This window comes from Barbatula barbatula (genome assembly GCF_947034865.1).
Source record: "Barbatula barbatula genome assembly, chromosome: 11".
NCBI lineage: Eukaryota > Metazoa > Chordata > Actinopteri > Cypriniformes > Nemacheilidae > Barbatula > Barbatula barbatula.
In genome coordinates, this window is record NC_136774.1 from 16,494,350 (window position 1) to 16,516,534 (window position 22,185).

At 38.3% G+C, this 22,185-nt stretch overlaps 1 protein-coding gene across 1 annotated transcript; it reads right to left on the reverse strand.

Annotated features, from left to right (window-relative positions):
• Positions 1-10,035: 10,035 nt before the first annotated feature.
• Positions 10,036-21,808, reverse strand: samd10a (sterile alpha motif domain containing 10a). Its single transcript, XM_079468375.1, has 5 exons — positions 21,217-21,808; positions 18,039-18,220; positions 13,148-13,316; positions 12,703-12,843; positions 10,036-12,474 (listed from the first exon to the last, which is right to left on the reverse strand). Exons 1-5 carry the CDS (start codon positions 21,227-21,229, stop codon positions 12,452-12,454), a joined length of 528 nt encoding a protein of 175 aa, XP_079324501.1. The 5' UTR covers positions 21,230-21,808; the 3' UTR covers positions 10,036-12,451.
• Positions 21,809-22,185: the final 377 nt, after the last annotated feature.

Genomic DNA, 22,185 nt, shown 5'->3' on the forward strand with positions numbered 1-22,185 from the left:
AAGATGAGGAGAAATCCTCCACTTGAACTTGTTTACAAACTTGTTTTTTAACCTCTCGCTGTGTGTCACAAGCTTGTATCTCACTTGCTCTGAAAAAAATAGGTCATCCTTAAAACAAAAAGGGTGCAGTCAACATAGCAACTGTCTGCTGTTTTTTTATTGGCTGACTTGTTTCCATGGCAACATGTTAACCTTGAGGCTGCAGTCGCAGACCAGCTTGTTGTCTAGGCGAATCCAGCATGTACGAGGAGCTTTGCTAAGTCGAGATGTCACCCACGCTTTAGACCCACACTGACACTGGAGGGGGTTTGCCTCCTAAAATATTTTGGAAGTGATAACCCATTGAAGGTCATCAAAGCCTTTAGAAAGTACTCACCCTATATAAATTGGTTTGTATGTTGTTACATATTGTTGTTATGTTAAAATCCAAGTCGTTCGCTAGAGCAAAACATCAGCTGAATCATTTCCTCACACTCTTGTTATTTCAAACCTGTATGACTTTATTTCTTCCCCAAAACACAATTTTATTTTAAGAATGTTGGTAACCGAATAGTGCCAGCACCCATTGTTTTCTATTGTCAATAGTCAAGTCAATGGGTGCAAGTTAACAACATTCTTCAAAATAGTTTATTTCGTGTTTTGTGGAAGCAAGAAAGTCATACAGGTTTGAAATGAGAAGAGGCTGAATAAATTATGAGAATTAAATTAATTAAAATTTTGAGGTGAACTATCCCTTTAAATGAGTTTTGGCCAGATATCCAAAATGCAGAACTTCAGAATTTTGCATGTTAATTTGTGCCAAATAAGTAAAATCTGTAAAGTACTTAATAAACTGCTTATGTCTGGACATATTTTGTATTTCAATTCAATGCTGTGACTTTTTGGCACTATTTTCTCTTCTTCTTTTCCAGTTGCTCGATTTGGCCCGATCTTAAAAATAACCTGTTTACACCAAGCTTTTCCCTATTGTGTATACTGGCTGCCACATCCCACTTTCAACCTTCCACTGCTCTTTCCTCCAAACAACTGTTATGACAAAATCTCCTCATCTCTCTCTCTCAGCAACTCTGCTGTTCGTAATTTCATCTCAATTGAGCTCTTAACCAAATGCAACTTGTTCCATCTAAATCCTCTCAATGAGGACTTTACCTTCACTCAGAGCTATGAACAAGTCCTTGAGCCGTGTACCTGTGAAGGCTTATTTACCCTCATCTATTCTAGTTAGACAAATGAAAATGAATCGTGTTTCCATACATCATGTCATGGTTAGGTCGAATTCGTCTTTGCTTAGATTGTAGAAATAGCTTGATTATCTCTTTCCTGTAAACAACTGTATATGTGATGTGTCTATATGTGAGTATGTAACAATATATTTTTTCAAATACATTTCCAGTTGAGTTCGATATGCCCTTATCCAACTTGCAAACGGTGCAATTGAACAGTAGGGGTCATATACTGCCCCCTGGTGCTTGGGATACACTAACACATATTTAATGCAAAAAACAGCTTGTTTGAAGTATTTCAATATTAAGCCATTCTTAGGGGTTTGAAACGTTTATTTCTCACCATTTTGAAAGCAAATCATGCATTGCCAAATAGATAAACTATTGTTTTCAAAGAATAATCTCCACTAGTTAAAAATAGCCTACTGTTACAAAGTGTAATTTCCTTATTTCAATCGGATTCAAAATGCATTAATGCATTAATAAACACGTTTATATCTTATCTATCTATCTATCTATCTATCTATCTATCTATCTATCTATCTATCTATCTATCTATCTATCTATCTATCTATCTATCTATCTATCTATCTATCTATCTATCTATCTATCTATATCATGGATCTTTGTCTGAATTACTGTCATAAAACTGAAGTGCTACAGAACAGTGTGCCTCATGGGTGTGCTAGCACAACAATTTTTGTGCCTGACTGGGTCTATGAAAGGAAGTGTTGATACCTGCCCTACCACTATGTAGTACACACACATGTAGTACAAGGTGTATGACCTTGAACAATGTGTCAAACCTCTCACCAACAGCTCAACTCGGTTCTTGCTGCAGTTCTTTGTCATCACTCCATGATGAGGGCCCATCCTTTCCAAAGTAACGGTCACCAAAGTCTCGTTCAAGGACATCAAAGACACCCACATAAACGCATTATAGCTTTTGCTACCTTGGATATTGCATCATATGCCAAGTTTGAGTTTGCTTAGTATATATATATATACACACAACCCCATGTTGAGAATGTCTCAAAATCTTTTTTTATTATAGTTCGTTTTAGTAAGTTTCAGATTTTGCAAAAAAAATATAAGGTTAAGGTTCTGCACTGTTTCATTGTTGCTAAGTAAGAAAATGATAACGTGTCTGACTGATAACGTTGATACATTCTCAACGAAAGGTTACGATTATATTGCCTTCATTGAACCATTCAAGATGTTCTTTGTAACATATCCAAATTACCTTTAACTCCTCAGTTCCTCAAGAACAATAACTCTGTCAGAGTAACTCGCCTATCCCTGGAATGACATGAAGGTGTTCATCTAAACTCTTGTCTTCAGCAGTTGTGACGATTTTGACATGAGGGAAGGTGTAAACCACTGAGTAAACTCCCAATTCTGTCATCAAGAGAGACACCAACACAATATTGTCCTCCTGGACATCATGATCCTGTTTACACACAAACAAAATAGACATGCATGCAACAAATTCAGACAATATGTCATAATACATTTATTTCCTGAAAAGAGTATTCAATAAACTTGGTGTAAAAGTGAAGAACAGAGACTTAACTGACTGTACAAAGGTTAGAAGCCACATACCAGCACCTGTCACGGCCATCATGGCTGACGCTCTCGTGGAAACGGTGCTGTCCATCAAAATCACATGATCCTCACTGATGTCTCTGGGCAGTCGCAGGTAATGCAGCTAAACAGAACGGGGAAGCAAAAGCCTCAGTTACCACGGAAACACAGTGAGGAACCACAGCCAAAAGAATTACATTGAGGAGTTAGGAGATTGCTGTTACCACGGAGACAGAGACCAACAGGCAAAATGGACAAACAGAGGTGTGAGGCTGAGAGAGAAAAGTGAAATCGGTATTATTGAACAACACATTTAACCGCAGTTTATAACTATGAGTAAATCCATAAACACGTAACAGGTGAATGTTCACCACTTTTTGACAAAGGCCACTGTCAAAGATCACACTAAAATGTATTTAAGTACACAAAGATTGTGCTGGACGAATTAACTAATGATTAAATGCATAAAAATCTGCGTTGTCCCGCGTAATACAAAACTATTTTTGTCTTTAAGCGTTCTCTAATACATTTTAGGTGGGTCATTTATCACACTTAAACTTGTTTCATGGTTATTGAAGTTGATAAATTAGTGATGCTCCTGTCGGCAACCTAGTTCAAATCTAGTTTGTGACATATCCTGTTTCCACTCACTGTCTTCCATTATTGTCCTAATTTTTTTGTGTGCATAAAATTACCTCTGGATAAAATGAATCCATATTCGTCTGATCAATGCGAAACTCCTTGCACACGGCGCTTTAAGCAGGTTCCATAGTCTCGCCTGCCCAGAGAAAATATATGCAGTGTTTAATAAAATAATAATACATTGCAGGGATGTTTAAAGGAACAGTTTACAAATTGAACAGTTTAAAAATTCAGTCATCATTTACTCTGAAAGAATGCCTGTAACCAAACAGTTGTTGACATAGTTGAACACAAAGAACATATTTTGAAGAATGTAGGAGAGCAAACAGTTCTGGGGCACTTTTGACTACCATTGTCATGTTTCCTACTATGGTAGTCAATGAACTGTTTGGTTACAAGCTTCTTCCAAATATCTTTCTCTGTGTTCATCACATCTCGAAGGTGAACTATCCCTTTAAATAATCACACAGATTTACCCGCAAAATCTGCGTCCTTCATATGCTTGGCCCTGTGTTGTCTGTCCAGTGCAGGTCTGTAAAAAAGAAAGATCACTCAGCTTTGATCTCACAAATAATTTATAACTTTGGGAAAATGACACAATTCACTCGCAGAGTAATATACCTGTTCACACCTCAGAGGGCAAGAATGACAGAGCATATTCGATAAGCCACCCCATCAGTCTCTTTGAATAAAATATGAACTCATCACGGCTGGTGTCTTTGTTTCTAAAAACGAGAATACAAGAGAAAATAAAACGGTGCATTATACACAAAGATCGCTTGTAGTTTCTAGCCAAACACAACACAGACAATATCAATGTTTAAAAGTATCTTCTTATGTGGTAAATAGATAGTTCACATCAGCGTTGATAAATGTTTTACCTGATAATGATGTGGAGACCTGTGGCCTGTGGTGTGGTCTCCAACACACTGAGAGGGAGAGGCAACGACTGATGAGTATAAACTATGAATATAGTGTAATATAATATTTGGTGTGTTCAAAGTTGCCCATGCATGCATTAGAAACATATAATGGCAAAATTAAAGTGTCGGAACAAAAGATACATTCTATCTAAAAGCGAGTGATCACCCATACCTGCCTAAAAAGCCTTGTGTAACCAGACCCCACAAATCTACGTCAGTTTGTGGTATGATTTGACTAAGACCGCCCGAATGTTTACGCAAGTAAGGTGGGCGTACCTGTCAGTACAATTGCTTTGAAACCTGATGTTCCAAATATGGTAAGAGGCGTTACATTTCCATCACACGCTTGCAGGATTCGACCAATCACTACGCACCGGTTAACTGGCCAATCATAGCACACCTCGCTTTTCAAAGCGATGAGCTTTAAATCCGCGCGTTTCAGAGAGGCGGGGCTAAGAGGAGATACAAACATGCACAGTATGTGGAAAATACAGCGTTTTCAATCTTTTTTAATCATGTATACACATTGGATTACACCTGAAACAAACGATAATATTTGTTTAAGCCCTCTCATAAGACTCCTTTAATGTAATACAGAGAACTAGATGAAAACATTGCCTGACCATCACCATATCCTCCACAGGGATGAACAACCAATGAAAAAGATATAAAGAAGCAAAAGATAGAGCAAGAGAGATAGACACCATGCAAATAAAAGCATCTCTACCTGACACTAAGTTCACGCTGCTAAGAGAATGCAGGGGGAAAGAGATTAAAGATAATTCAAAACTGTGTAAAAGAAAGTGTAAGCATGGAGAAAGAGTGAGAGAATAATAGATGTTATTATTCTCTCACTCTCTCTCCATCTCTGATTCTCTCACTCTTTCTACATGCTTACATTTTCACTTTCAAATGTTTACTAAATTCGAATCAACCGTATACAGGTCCTTCTCAAAAAATTAACATGTTGTGATAAAGTTCAGGGGGGACCTGCAGAAGCAGTGGACTGAGTCTGGAGTAGAAACATCCAGAGCCACCGTGCACAGGCGTGTGCAGGAAATGGGCTACAGGTGCCGCATTCCCCAGGTCAAGCCACTTTTGAACCAGAAACAGCGGCAGAACGCCTGACCTGGGCTACAGAGAACCAGCACTGGACTGTTGCTCAAATTTTGAATGTCATTCGGAAATCAAGGTGCCAGAGTCTGGAGGAAGACTGGGGAGAAGGAAATGCCAAAATGCCTGAAGTCCAGTGTCAAGTTCCCACAGTCAGTGATGGTCTGGGGTGCCATGTCAGCTGCTGGTGTTGGTCCACTGTGTTTTATCAAGGCAGGGTCAATGCAGCTAGATATCAGGAGATTTTGGAGCACTTCATGCTTCCATCTGCTGAAAAGCTTTATAGAGATGAAGATTTCATTTTTCAGCACGACCTGGCACCTGCTCACAGTGCCAAAACCACCGGTAAATGGTTTACTGACCATGGTATCACTGTGCTCAATTGGCCTGACAACTCTCCTGACCTGAACCCCATAGAGAATCTGTGGGATATTGTGAAGAGAAAGTTGAGAGACGCAAGACCCAACACTCTGGATGAGCTTAAGGCCGGTATCGAAGCATCCTGGGCCTCCATAACACCTCAGCAGTGCCACAGGCTGATTGCCTCCATGCCACGCCGCATTGAAGCAGTCATTTCTGCAAAATAATTCCCGACCAAGAATTGAGTGCATAACTGAACATACTTATTTGAAGGTTGACTTTTTGTATTAAAAACACTTTTCTTTTATTGGTCGGATGAAATATGCTAATTTTGTGAGATAGGAATTTTGGGTTTCCTTTAGCTGTATGCCAAAATCATCAGTATTAAAACAATAAAAGACCTGGAATATTTCAGTTGGTGTGAAATGAATCTAAAATATATGAAAGTTAAATTTGTATCATTACATTATGGAAAATAATGAACTTTATCACAATATGCTAATTTTTTTAGAAGGACCTGTGTGTGAAAAGCTGAACAACAGTTTTTCACAGGCAGAGGGCGCTGTGTTTATGTGAAATGTCTGGAAACAAGAAAGTAGCTGGAAGAAAGGATAAGGTTAAAAACACAATTCATCAAGAAAAAAGTAAATTCTGTCATCATTTATAACTCCAAACATGTAGGACTGTCTCTTTTTCAACAAGCACAAACAGAAAGGTTGAGTAGAATGGTACAAAACAAACAGCTTCAGTCACCATTCACTTAATCTATATAATGATATCGAATGGTGGCTGAGGCTGTCAGGATCAATTGTGTCAATATCAAATTCTCTCCTTCTGTGTTTCACGGAAGAATGCATGCTATTCCGGTTCATTGTGTGAACCTTGCCTTCAATTAACTGAATATAATTTCCCACAATGCTCACCTCTTCTGGATGGCTGTGAACATGCTGTACAATCGGGTCAATGGCTACCATGTCACCTCCACCTGTGTGTGTGTATGTAAAATAGAGAAAAAGAACAACAGCAGTAATCATAAATCAAATGCATATCATCCATTACATTACATCAGTGGTTCTCAAGTACCACATTGGATCAAATTAGACATCCCAAGTATCACTTACTTGACACCATATAAAATCACACAAATACCATTCTTATTTTGTTGCTGTCATTGTTATGTTTATTATTTTTATTACTGAAGTTTTGATAACTTGGAATGCATTTGTGCTGCTTGTTAGTTAAACAGCCCCCACCAGGTGGTGCTACGTGTGGTGGTAACCACAGCATGTAAAACACACCTCCTGGTACTACAATATCCGCCAGTCCCATGGTGAGTTATTGAACTCACATTGGTACTGTACCAATGAGTAAGTACATTACATTGGTAATGTAAATAGGCTCAAAGGCTGGCGTTACAAACTTATTGTATTGTTTAATGACACATTCAATGTCCCGGCCCGTCTCTTTTATGTCCCTCCTCAGCCTCCGTACCAGTGGAATATCTGAATCAGTTTCTTCAAAAACCTTAATGTGAGCTGGAGGTAAAACAAAATACTGCTTATCAAAAGAAAGTTAAGTAAAAGACTACATTTGTGACCCTGGATCACAAGACCAGTCTTAAGTAGTACAGGAAAAATTTTAGTAAAAGACAAAAATACATTGTGTGGATCAAAATGATAGATTTTTCTTTTATGCCCAAAATCATTAGGATAATAAGTAAAGATAATGTTTCATAAAGATATTTTGTAAATTTTCAACCCACAATATATAAAAGCTTTATTTTTGTGAGTGGATGGCCTGCTACAGTGCCTCGGATTAACAACTTCAAAGGCAATTTTCTCAATATTTAGATTTTTTGCACCCTTTACTTCCAGAGTTTTACACTCTTGTATCTCCACCAGATATTGTCCCATCTTAACAACCCATATATAAACAAAAAGCTTAACTATTCAGCTTTCAGTTGATGTAAAAATCTCAATTTCGAAAAATTTACCCATAAGACTGGTTTTGTTGTCCAGGGTCACATTTAAGCAAATGTTTCTCGCTTCTCTGAGCATATAATAAACATTCAGAACTTCAGAAGATGAAACAGTTCACCATCATACCTGCAACAACTCTTTGTCTGCAAACGACATGATACCCTCAAAGAGATTTTCGCACTTTTCCCCTGTTTAAGTTTACGCAGCGTGGTCACAAGCAGCTCAAAGTCAAGCGCTCCTGGATGATGAAATTATAGTCATTACTTGGCTGCCCGAGCTTGTTCCTCCATAGACAGAACCTGCAGATGGGTAACATAAGAGGTGCGTATTTGATCGCTGATGTGGGCGACCAAAGGCCTGGAAAAATCGCGCTCCTGCCCTATTACCATATGTGCTTTGACGGTGATGAAAAGGACTGTATATGTGCTCAGCGGGTGCTCACACAATATGCATTTTTGTGTTTGACTGTGTTATTGTTAAATTGTTTTGCACATCGACATGTTATTTGTCTTCACAGGAAAAAACTTTTTAAGTGAACTTTTCCTTTAAATCAGTGGTTTTAATCTTTAACCTTAATCTTTTCATGGTTGCGCCCTTAAATTCCTTTTTAAGAGCTCTTTAAAGATATATATGGCCTGTATGTGATAAATTGATCTCAAAGAGATCAGATGACAAATGTAAAAACACTGCGGATAAAAATAAAAGAAACAGAAACCATCACAGAAATGAATGGTTTCCAATTAAATGTAAGGGTGAATAACTGATGAAAGAATTCATTTTTGGGTGAACTTTCTCTTTAATATGACAAAATTAGACCGATGTAGAAGACATATTAATGTTATATCAGCTCTCCTATGGAAACAATTGCAACTTTAACCACATTAAAGTGCATGAAATTACTTGACAAGCCGTTTTCTTCTCAGATACATTATTTTAAAATCATATACAGTAGTTGGACATACAGTATCGAAGAGTTTTTCCTTTCTGATGCTAAAGACTGAAGAGTTTTGTCACAGCAATGAACTATGATTGATTCCTGCTAGTCAGGCGATTTTAAGGGGAGGGACTTAACATTTAACAGAGAATGTGATTGGACACAACCAAATACTTTAGTTTCATACCTGTCACCTCAACAACAAAGCAGGCATCACAGAACTAAATAAAGGTTCCTGATTCAGTTATATTTCAACAATAGCTTTCTATTTAAGAACCTAAATGAATTCAGTAATACAAGTTTTTTGTTTTGTTCTGTTCAAAGCAATTCATTGTATTTCCTGTGTGACTTGTTTTATCCAGGATGTATTGTAAATGCTGAAGGCAAATTATTTCTGAAGCCTCACAAAACAGACTGGTTAGTCTGTGTGTGTGTGTTTGTGTGTCAATGTCTTAGCTGTCTTGTGCATTATGTCACAAGATTGATGATCGTCTGACGCAGCCTCAAACTGAGACAAACAAGCTTTAAGCCCTTAAACAAATCCTTAACTGAGCTCATTTATAAACTAAAAACAACAACAACATCTTTCCACCATCACATCGCATCAATGTCATGCACATCAAATGTCTCCTGTCACCGTTTTAACCTCACGCAACTAGTCACATCACTGCAAAAGCCAGCAAGCAACATTCAAAACAGCAAAACAACACTTACCAAAACTGAATGCTGGAGCTGCTTAAAAACTTTAAGGTCAGTCAAAAGACAAAACAGCAGATTAGCACCAGAAAAACAAATGAGCCTATTAGTCTTATCCGGTTTTAAATCATGTACTTTGTAGTAGTTCTGTTCTGATTAAAGTTCTAGTGGATCTGTGCGAAGAGCCCAGCAGCCTAATACCCGGGGCCCGGTTTATCCAGGCAGTATGCTCATATCAACTCGAGAGATAGCCTGACGACTGTCATCCATATTCACCAATAAGGTCACATTCTCATTCACAAGCTCAAACAGCCCAACACAGATAAACCAGCAAATAATAACAAGGAATGGCAAAAAGCCTGGGTCATGGAAGGGCGGACATTTAACTGCTAGAAAAACACACACCTGCTTTAACCACACCAGCCCAACAGACTCCATGTGAACATCTGTTTCATCGACTTTTAAGTGTGAACGTTAGAGGACCACAAATATCTTCAAGAAACTTTAAATGAATAGAAACAGTGTGACGGCTTGTTCAAGTAGCCTACAGTAAGAGGATCAGATCAACAGGTGACGTTGATAAGGTGTATTAATAGAATCAGGAGACAGAGATTTATTATGAACTACACCAACAGAGAGGATGTCTTATATCAGTTTACAGTGGTGGGCGGCACGGGTTGTGAAAAGGGGTGCCGTAAAAACACCAAACAATTTAAGGGTATTCATTACAAATTCCATTATAAACCATCAACTGTCTTCCATTAACACCATTACAACATTTCGTTATGTATTGTGGATTTAATGGTGTTCAACTGGTTCACATCCCCCAAATAACATCCCAACAATACATTACCGGTGGACCACGTAAATTTCAATACAATTTCCTTTAAAACCATTATATCCAATGTTATTACTGACAGGTTGTACTGTTTTTCAGCAGAGATGTAAACTCAGGAAGGAGACTTGTTTATTATAATACAAACTCATTAGAGAACAAAACCAGCTTGTGTAACTGGGACACCAGGGTAGAATATTTCTTTGGGTTTTGTAATGATTCATTTACTTTTCATCATTGGGGATATTGTTATTAAAAGCATGTTGAACGACTTATACCATGTATTAATCGCATGAACAATAAATAAGCTGTAGTGGGTCAATCCTAATGTCTGCATTGGCAACGTCAGATGCGACGGTCGTCTGCACCTTTTCCCCACAGCTTGGATTTATTATTTAATATTCTTGGAAAATAAATGACAGAAACCATACAAATATACGTATTTGAAGAGACTTTTACTATGCCAATGTGAAAACATGACAAAAAGCAGTCAGGGAATGTTTTATTCAAATTTTACGTGACCAATGCAACCCTCAGGTAAAACCACATTGTGTAATCCGAGCAGTGGCTGAAAAGAATTTGCATGTGCATTTTGTTTTGACAAGAATACAACATTTAAACTAGTTTCGCTTTTTCATTAGAAACCTTTCTCCTGTATCTTTGAAAAGATGTGCATGTCGCCTGAAAGCTACTAACTGGCAGCCCCTTGAATCAGAAAGAATGTACCTCTAACATGACAGAAAGCTCATCTTCAGGTCTAATTATATCAAAAGCTGAGTCACAATTACAGTAATCCATGTATAGTGTGAGAAATCAGACTCGTATCATTACTTGACTCATCATGATATAATACACTCTCACAAAAGTAAACATAGACACACAGTTTTACAGAGTTCTTGCATGTCTCAATCCGCTTTCAGAGTTCTCACGCTGTATCGTCTTAATGTTTGATGTGGGCTGTTTGAATGGTCCCTCGGGCAAGCCCACACCTGATTCTTTTTTAAGCTACAGTGACGCAGCATGTCATCTGTTTGTCTTGACTTTACATCTGTCATTTGTGATTCTCTGAGGCTTACAGAGCTTTGTAATTTACATGCTTTTTTTCTGTGGCTGAAATAATTTCAATGTCAATGCTTTCGTCACGCGATTTTGCAGGGTAAGGCATGTTCCTGCATTTAAAATCCTTTGTTGGTCCTAAAAAAAACAGTCATGGCAAAATGCTCAAACGCAAGTTCTAATATCATTTATACCCTTAAGTGAAACTAGAGGAATATGGTTTTGATTGATTGATGGTGGATCATAATGTTGTACAAGAGCTTACCTCAGTACTCATTTTGACTTGAACATAATAGTTTCCAAAGTATGATTTATGTTGACCCAGGGACATGCGAAGCTGCGAAAGGTTTCACCTTCTATGAGCTATCGTGAACCAGTTTTGACTAATTTCACCACTTTCACATAAATTGTTATGTTTCTACCCAGAAACAGAATTAAATAAATTATATTAGATTAAAGTAACTAATTGTTTAAAAAATTATCTCCAACTTATTACAACATATAGGCAGACAGCCTATAGTCAGATACCGGCTGCACAAGTTACGTTTTGAAATATTTTAGGTGCAAATTTCATACACACCACAACTTCTTACACAACTGCAGGAATTCAACAAAACACATTTAGCTTTTGCCAGAGTCTTCCGTTTGAGGGCACGTCTGGCAAGATCACATTCCAGCATAAAAGTAAGCAAACCTGTTTTCTGTAGACAAGCGTTCAGCGTCACTAACAGTAACAGTGTGATCCATAAAGATTATCAGTCACCGAGGTCATCAGCATATTCAAATTAAAGTCAGGTCGTTGCAACAGAATGCAGGAAGCTAACACTGGGTCCACAATCAGATATCCTAATTCAGGATTCCACATTTTGAAACAGATGAGGGTTGATAAATCAACAGGCATATGTGAAATCTTTCATAAATCTCATCTGGTCGGAGTTTCTTGAAGCATAGAAAGAATGTGGGAGTTAAGGAGCATAACTGAAGGCTGTCCCCATGTCTATTTGTCCAAACCCATGACAGCTTCAGTCAAATGTCTTTGGCTTGAAACCGCAGACACTCTTCAAAGTGCAACCAGCCTGGAAGAGATGCCCCACGCATGGCTGAAGCTATGACAGGTTTCCAGATAGCCCTGGAGAAAGGGAATGTAAAAAGATTGAGATGGACTGCATGAATGAATGGGTGTAAAATCTCCAAATAGTTCTCCAATGGTTGCATACTACATGCACGCACATATATAAAAATATAAAAAAGTTAAGCTATTTCAACTGGTTTAACTAGTTAAGAAGCCTGATAAAACACTGCATTGGCTACAAGGGTTCTGCTGCATTCTTAGAAACACACACACACACACACACACCTCGGCTAAGCAGCTGTAAGTTGCGTCCTTCCTCTTGTACTTGTAGTTGTAGAACCTGCTGGAGAAGCTCTTGTCTCAGGGTCTCTTGAACCAAACCCATCCTCTCTAACTTCTCGCCATTCAATCTCAACAGAGCACGACCTAAGACAGTTGGAAAATGACAGAGACAGATATTACAAGAAATGGAGGAAAGAATGTGTGTCTATTGTAACATGCTTGGTGGAGCTGCTGCCCGGAGGCACAAGCCACCAGGAGTTCATTTCCCCACCCAGTGCCCAACTATCTTTCACAGAAAGGCCCTAAATTCTTCAATGAAATACAGTCTACAGTCGGAAAAAACACTCATCTATACACTGTGTTAAATCACTGCCTCACTGTTTGTGCCTCTCTCTGACTCATACTCAATGTATATGTGATCTAGATTTTTTTTTAGATGAACAGGCACCTGTAATGGCATGGTGAGAAAACGCCTCCACATAGGTCAAGTAGTTGTGCGGACAGTGTTTCTTTAGCCATCTGCAAACATCCTGCTGAGACCACAGAACCACCGGCCTGGAAAGACACGGCAAGGTGGGGCTGGTGTGGTAACCGGAGTAAGATTCATCTGAACGTAACTGAGAAATAGAGAATAGAGAAACAGCATGAGAAATGATGGAGAAAAACAGAAGCATTGAGAAATCTGACAAAAATATAAATTCGTATTTACAAAGACATTGTGACTGACTTCTAAATAAATTGAGTCCCCCCATGCATAAACAGTCATTCAGAAACGAATCTCTAGCATCACAAAAAGGTGGTACACATTTAAACTGCACGCCTCCCTCTTAAGTTAAGAGTCTCCCTCCCACTAGGACCTGCGGGAAATATATATTTTTTGAATAACAGCGTTACACATCATGCACTGTCTGTGATTAAGATGGATAGTTTAATCTCACACAGCCATCTGATTGGCTGGCAAACTGACACGCCCCTGATTCCACAAACTGAGCTATAAATGAAGGCCATTCTGGAGTGATTAGTATTCGTTACATTCACTGCGCTGGCGACAACCTGCCCAATACCAGCCAACTGACCTTCATCACACACTCTTACATGTGAGCACATATTAATAACGCTTATGTAAATCACTTTTAGAGCCATTTCGTTTCAAGTTTTGATAAGAGTAATTGAAACGGAGTTCAATGTGTCTGTGACCTACAATCTAATGATGTTTACTTTGACACCAAAAAGCATAAATATTTACATGGTATTTTATTTATCCTTTGTGAAATCTTTAAAACAGAAAGCATAACTTTAATATTCATAGTATTCAATCATTAAATCCATTTTTGTGGCAGAAACAAAGAAAAAACGTTCTTGTCAAATTAAGAAACAAAATATGCAAAAGTCTGAATTAAGCATAGTTAAATCTATAGACACATACATAAACATCTGAAGACAACACATGGATGCAGAGGTCTTACATGTTTCTATTCCCACCATACACACCACACTATATTATTGCCCTTGTGACAGACAAACAAATTCTGGTTTGTCATTAAATGAAGATGATACTTAATACGTCTGTTGTCACCCACAGTATTGATTTCGGTGTCGATGAAGAGTCAGTTGAGTCTGTGTAGATACTCATAAGACAAATAAAAACTCCAAAGACTCCATAAAACACCAGCTCAGCTTTAATGTCTGTGCTCTGCATATTTTCTTTACTGTTCTGATTCATCACCACAGTCATCTATCCTCGCAGAATCCAAGCCCTTCATTTTCTCTCTTCCCCTCTTTTTGTTTAGCTTTTCCAAACCATTGCCACCATCTGTCCCCCATCCCTCAAGTTCATCTTCAATTTTCTTTCTCCTTCACAGTTTCGTCCCCAACTGCCTCTCTCCCTCCCTCAGGCAACTTTTCTACTTTATATCTCTGCTGCATTTGCCCTTAAGGGCACGGGGGAATTCTTCCTTCTGGAACGGCAAAAAATCTCACAATACATTCTTGCACATGCACATACATGTATGCATGTGTGCACACATACTGAATCGATGAACGCTCCACTCAGCCGGCATTTGGTTGGAAGTACATCGTCTCTTTGTTTCTGAAGCTCTCTGGAGGGCATAAGTGCACTGATGTCTTGTAGATGAGAACATTAGGCAATCAGGCATAGCACTGACAGCATCTCTATCTGAACTGTTTGTGCCAACCAGGGAAGATTTGTATCTACCTGCCTCTTTTTAAAAACCTGAACTCCCTATTGTTTGTGCCTTGTAAAAGGTTTTGTACAATGAGCTTTCAAGTTTTAAAAACTTCAACAACCAGCCAGCCTTTTATTTACGATTTCTCATAATTAGAGCGCTGTACAACAGAGGATGGAGTCACATACATGGAATGTCCCTATAGGCAGTGGTACAGACAGAGCCTAGACATGGGGGAGGAAAAATCACGCCCCTTGAACTAACAATATTAATTATTTATAGTGAAGTTACATTCAGAAAAACCCTTAGAGAATCAGTGGGAGTCCACAAAGAGAACATAAAATCCAATCCATCAAGTGATCTTCAACTCACAAATGACTACAAAAAATTCAAATTCTTGAATAAACAAACTCTTTATATTTTATTTTAATGGTAAATTTACTTTTTTTTGCATTTTATCATTCAAAGCTGTCCGCAGTGCTGCGTCTTGGCAAAGTGTACACGCAATAACACTAATGAGAAAAGCAGGAAAAGATTTGTGATAAAAGTGATTGTTTTCTTTTTTTCTGGATCTCAGTGACTCTTTTTATGTACAGTAGAGACAAACAACTTTTCAAACCTACATTGTTAGGGAAAATACTAACAAGTGTGGACGGTATAAACAAAGCATTTGAGGATGAAACCATTAGGGGAAGATAAAACAGAGCTTAGCTGTTTCTTTTTCCTGTCACTGTGGGCTAACAAGGTTCCCCATTCATTACCGACGATTTTAATGAAGGCCAAATAGAGGAGCAGAGGTTAGCCAGAATCTCATCAACTCACGCTTGGGGTTCTTATAAGGACAAAATATTAAATAGATGTCGGATCACGGCAAGCTTTTGATCATGAATTTACTTTTAGTTCAATTCAAAGGCAAACAGTCTGTGCCCTTACATGCTAATGCAGTTTTGAAAAAAAATATTTAAACAAGCTAAAAAGGTTTAGTGTTCATTCTTCAATCACTTAAAAAAAGCAAACATTTATTTAAGATTTTTAATTTAGGTTTTAGATGACAAAACAGATGTATTTTTGTTTCTTTCCTAAATAATAATTGATGCTTGGTATTTTGCATATTAAAGGGATAGATAACCCAAAAATGGTAATTCTGGAATAATTTCCTCACCCTCTTGTCATTTCAAACCTTCTGCAGAACAAAAAAGAAGATATTTTGAAGAATGTAGGAAACCAAACAATAGTGTGTGTTTCCATACAATAGAAGTGAATAGGTACTGGCGTTGTTTGGCAACCAGTATTCTTCAAAATATATTTTTTTGTGTTCTGCAGTAGAAAGCCATACAGGTTTGAAATAACAAGAGGGTGAGTAAATGATGACAACATTTTCATTATTTAAGGTGGTAAAAATGTGAGAGAAGAAAAACCACCAACCACCCACTGGCCCAATTGTGTCCAAGTGGCATGGCGAAGGCCCGTTCTGTCTTTCCAGCGCAACTCACTGCTAAAACGTACCTTTATTGTCACCTTAGACTATTAACACTTAATTACAAGCAACAACTATTTCTAGCCAGAGGTCATGACCACTCCACAGAGATAGATAGACCAATCTTACTTTCTATAGTGGCAGCTTTATATAATCACACCATAGTTTCCAGCGAGAATAATATGACTATAATAAGAGTCTGAGAGTACCCTATCCTACAATCAGAGTACCCTACAATCAGTTTTAAAATACAGAGCAAGAAACATACTAAATACAGATCATTGTTTATAAGAAAACAAAAACAAAGAATTATGTTAAAGAAAATTATTTCTACACAAGTAACCTTTAAGTATAGTAAAATGAAAAATAATATTTTACAAATGAAAAGCGCCTATTCTTATTTCATTGAGATAAAATATACTAATTCAAAGCCAGAAAAAGAAAAACGGAAAAGAAAATGGAAGGCTGATATACCACAAGCAATTACTTTTAAAGATCCAGTCAGTAATGTCTAGCAGCAAGGTTGCGAATTGCAACCAACCGCTCCCACTACGACGGCTGACAGAACATGGTGAATTACATGCAAGGGGATCCGCTCCTTCATTGTGTAAACTCTTTATACACCCCTGAAGCCACAGCTACTGTATGTACAATATATTATATTGATCAATAGATCATCCCAAAAATTACACACTGGACCTTTAAGTAACATTAATTAAAGTCTGAACACAAACTCATTAAGATAATATTATCTATCTCAGTTTTCCTAAATCAGGTTTGGGACTAATTAGCATGTGCCATCCTGTTGTAAATTGTACGAGGAGGTTGACTGTCGGGGCGAGTCTGACTTTGACCCACAAAGCTCCACAGACCAGCCTGGCGCTCACTTCATTAATATGCTAATGCAGATCAAAGGAAGTTCAATCCACACCTTACAGCCCATATCTCTGCTCTCAGAGCTCGAATCAACAAGCAGTCAGTGCTCGTGTGACCGTAAGGCCGACCAAAGCTTTTTAAAGCCACTGTGTAGATCGTGGCCTCTCTTTGCTCTACCCTCTGGCCTTACAGCATTCTGCCTCTACAAACCGTGCACCCTTTTAAATGGATTGATGGAAAGATGGATGGATGGATGGCTGTCGAGAGAAATGGAGCACTTTGTTTCCTCACCCCCTTTAATGGATCGTCGATTGCCCAATATTAATACAGCAACAATGGGGAGCTATAGATGACATCTACACAAACACAACTTCTCCATTGACACTTTATTATGAATAGGCTTTAGAGCAGAAAGCAGCCTTTGCATAAGGAGACTATAGTTTCCACAGCCTAAAAACGATTTTTTCACAGCTGAATTTCAAGATCAAGGTCTTTCCTGATACATTTTAAAGTAACGTGCCATTTGTACTCACAAAAAAGCATTTCGAAAGTTCTGTACCCAGTTTTGGTACTTTGCTTCAGTTTATTAATGAGATGGTATGAAATGTTCATCATGTGAAGCTCATACAAGGAATACATAATAAAACCCTTGGGTTAATTCTTATCTATTTATTTAAAGGAAGAGTGCTGCGTATCTTTTTAACACTGCAGATGTGAATTTTACTCCCATTCACCCATTTGATAAAAAGAGGATTTCAACTAGATAAGACTCTGGAGTCTTCAATGGGCACTGTTCTTACCTGTGGTCCCTCAGTTCCGGGTTGCTGTAGCAGTTTGACCGTTCGGCCGCCTGCTGTTTTGCGGCTGTGCCCCTCATGCCAGGTGAGGTTTCCACCTGCGCAGCGGCTCAGCTGGTATTTAAAGTCATCTGGAAGGGCCCTGTACTCCACCGCAGGGCGACAGAATGTAAAACTGGAGGCCGCTAATAAGAAAAAGAGAAAGACTAAGAGATTGAGCATTTGTGCACGTAGACATATTCTTTTACTACATGTTTTCATTCATAACCCCCTTCAGAAACACACAGACCTCTGAGATGTAAAGCAGTCCTGTCTTATCAGTCAGCAACCTGGCCTCAGGGGGGACTAATGCATTGTGGGAGATTCAGCACATACTCAGCGTGCACTGTGCAAGCATTTTAATGCATATCAAATATTTTCTAAATGTATACTTTGCATACAAGCTTTGCATAACAGCATGAGCTAAGTGCATAAATGTAAATGGTTTTATTTGATGGTTAAAATTAGGGTCGCTTTTGAAAACGAGTTCACTCAACAAAAACAACATTATTTCTTAAGAAATGAGTAATGTATGACAGAATGCTTTTCTTTTCCACACAAGAGTACAACACAAAGGTGAGCAGTCCAAAAAATGGCATCTATGCGAGGACAGTTAAAAGCTAAGCCCTGTCAGAAAGAAATATCTGAATGACCCACATCTCCAGCGGGTGATTGGGTGGCTTGGATTCCTCCCAGAATAATACTTAAAGATGCTAGTCAGCAAAGTTAACAGGAAGAATTATGCATTAGCGTGTCAGAGGGTGATAAAACAGCAGAGCATTGGTAACCCATGGGGTAATCTAATGAAAAGCATATGAGGCTCCAGTTTTCCAGGAAGGAAAACATTAAGTGCTGCTAAATAGCGAACCACTTGAAAAACATATTACAGCAACATTCTTGCTGGGCTGGAAAAAGACAGACCATTCAGATACGCAACGGAAAATGTAATTAACCAAGACTCCTGCGAGAGCTTTATTACCTGTCTCGTTTAAAAAACTGAATCTGCTTAAACACACTGTAAACTGAGAGTATATACACATATAATTGTGTAAGATACACGTGCATAAATCCAGAAGCAACAAAGCAGAGTGGTTTTACACGGCTTGTGGTTGTAAATGATTTGGTGGGTAGGGTGAACTGATCCCACGAGGTGAGAGAAGAAAGTGCATTAACAAAGACAGTATTCTACATACTTCCAATCACCACCAAGGGTTCGGAACAAAAGAGCATATTAATGTTATCTATCTATACGCCTTGGTTTTAAAATGTATGTGTGCATGTATTTTTTATGTCTACATACGAGATGTGCCTGTTGGAAGGTGGTGGGCTGGATGAGATAAAAGGATGTATTTTACTCGTTCCCTGTAGCCCCACAGGCGGCTACAAAGGCTGTCCTCATCAAGAGCGCATGGGGGGTGCCTGCCTGTATGAATGTATTTGGGATGGAGTTACAGATGAACAAAGTCTTTCATCACAGTGCCTATGAAGCAGACATTAGAGAGATGTCGCGCTGCTCTGGCTAGAGGGCGAAATCATGTCAACGCCTGTTAGTCCTGTACAGACGTTGGCCTTCTTTTCTGTGTTCGGGCACAAAAAGACTAAATCTAGAAACAGCATCTAGAAATGGCAAACGGTTGTGTTTGAAATTCAGAGACAAATCACAGATAAATGTGCATGGTGCAATCGTGATGCACCTTACGATTATCTTTTGCTGTAAGCTGATTAACCATCATGCCTTTATCTTTTGCTTGTGATGATATAAAAGGGGTTCTTTATTATTAAAATATCAAACCTGCTCTTGTTCATACAACAAAAATGCTAATCGAGTTTAGTTGTAATTTAACTTGGTTTACTGAAAAATATACATTTGTTCAAGATTTAAACATATGCATTGTGAATGAAAATTGCATCACAAATGTACAGTCGCTTAGGGCAACACGCAAGGCACTGGGTATTCTGCTCCATATGTCAATCAATAAAACAAACATTAGTCCATAAAGCTTTACACTCACACCGTACACAACTCAAAAATAAAATTTTATGAAAAAATGTGTCATCAACAAATGAGATGAAATCTTATTTCTTAGAGATGATAAAATCTAGGCCAAGGTCTCTTCCTCACCTGCTGAACCCACTGGACTTATGATGTGTTCTCTTGGGAGAGCCAAGCAAGTGTGCCAGAGATCTCTGAGCAGCACGAGGGGTTAGAACTTAAGCGAGAGAGAAAAACACAACATCTGTGCGGAGTAATGAGCTACAGACAGAGAGAGCAAGAGGGAGAGAAATCTGGAGATAGAGCCTTCAGATCTGCCCGGCCTCATTATCGATGCAGATGGATGCAAAAATGAATATGCAAACCTTCATTAAAGCAGTGTAGTGACATGAAGCACACAGCAGGTAACTGGTTCCCTAGTAAAGTGGAAATCAAAAGTTGTTTCATTATGTTCTATGATGTCACGCCACAATAGGGTTGAAAGTCGCGAGAACAGTACATAGCTAAGATTGGGGTTTTCTTGTTGTGGTTTTTGAAGGACAAGTCAAGACCTGGAGTTTCGTAGGGGATATTTTGTCAAGTCAATAACACTTTACAATTCAAAGCTCAACCATAAGCATTAAATGTACACAGAGACAAATAGTTTCCCTTTAACGTTTGGTAGGCTATTCACTATTATATTGGCCAACCAAAAACATAAACACACATACTGTTCTACAATTCCTCATTTCCTCCATTACAGAACTGCTGTCGAGTCAATTTTATGTGAGAAGATGGATTCATAGTAAGTTCTAAACTCATTTCCATTTAAATATATGGCGTTGTACACAGTACAAACTGTAGTTCTGAAAAATCAATGAGTCTTCATACATACATTACTCAACACACTTCACTAAAATAACCATATTACTGACTACAAGGCTATTTTAAGCTTAAAATGTGTAATTTACAGGTATAAAACGTGATTTTGTTTGATCCTTTTCTATCAAATATGAGAAACGCGAGCAACTGAATGTCAAGTGCATCAGTCTTAAAACAAAATACATAAAATGTAACTGTTAAACCAGCGACTCATCGCTATAGTTCGCAATGCATCATCTAGTTACTAATGCGAGTACGATCATCTTTGTAAATAAGTAAAACAATTACCGTCAACTGCCATGTCAACAATCCAGATTCAAGCTATAGGCAAAGCTCGTGTCAAAAGTTGTGCTTTGAAGTGCTCCATTTCCCACCATGAGCCCCAGCAAAGATGTCGCTTTTGCAGGTCCATCCAGTGTACTGATATTCACACGCTTCCCAGTGTAAAATATGATAGTACACACACAGCTCTCCAGTAAAAGGCGCTGCTCATTCTGGTTACCTCCCCGCGCGCACTCTTCGCCGCAACCAGATCTCATTCTCTACAGAGCTGTAACGAAGATTTATTGTATAATTTGTTGCGAAATTAAAACATTATTAAATAGCTGCTTCGCTTATTTTATGACATAATTGATATAACATATATCTAAAACTATCTATAGGCCACATTAAACATGGCATGCGTTTATCTCTTGCAATCTATATTTTAAAGCACGGTTTTATTAACTAAGCACGTGCCTTCCATTTATTTATTTTTCTAAAACGTCGACTTCAGTAAACCATAGCTTCATGTATTTTAAGTGGTCTTTTTGTTATCCCCTTTGGGTGTTTCGTGAGAAACTCACGCTCGATTCTCTCTCACGTCCCCTTGTATTCCAGTGCCAACAGAGCCTTTAATTACTCTTGCGCACATGTACAGGCGCATTTTGGGACCTTTCATATAGACTGTTGATATAGATTATTATACGGTTTTCAATTATATATTTGTATATATTATATTATATTTACTTTATATGTTATGCAAAACGTCCGTATTACTGTTTATAGGCGGCACTGTGGAACTTGTCCCCTTACTGGAAAAAATGTAACAAATTTCTCCGGGCGTTTTTGAAACACTAGAGGGCAGCATTTTACCTTAATTCCTTCTCTCAGCAGTAAAAGGTATTACAACTACATTTTTTTTTCTGTACCTGTTCTGTGCACAAAACCGCATCATCCAATATGTCAAAAAAGAGGACAAATTTTGATGCATGTGGG

Bases quoted from the DNA above. Each gene is read 5' to 3' on its own strand.
- samd10a (XM_079468375.1), bottom strand. The intron at 13,317-18,038 runs GTAAGAACAGTG...TCTATTTCTCAG, and splicing joins CCGGAACTGAGGGACCACAG to TTACGTTCAGATGAATCTTA. The intron at 12,475-12,702 runs GTGTGTGTGTGT...CCCTTTCTCCAG, and splicing joins CTTACAGCTGCTTAGCCGAG to GGCTATCTGGAAACCTGTCA.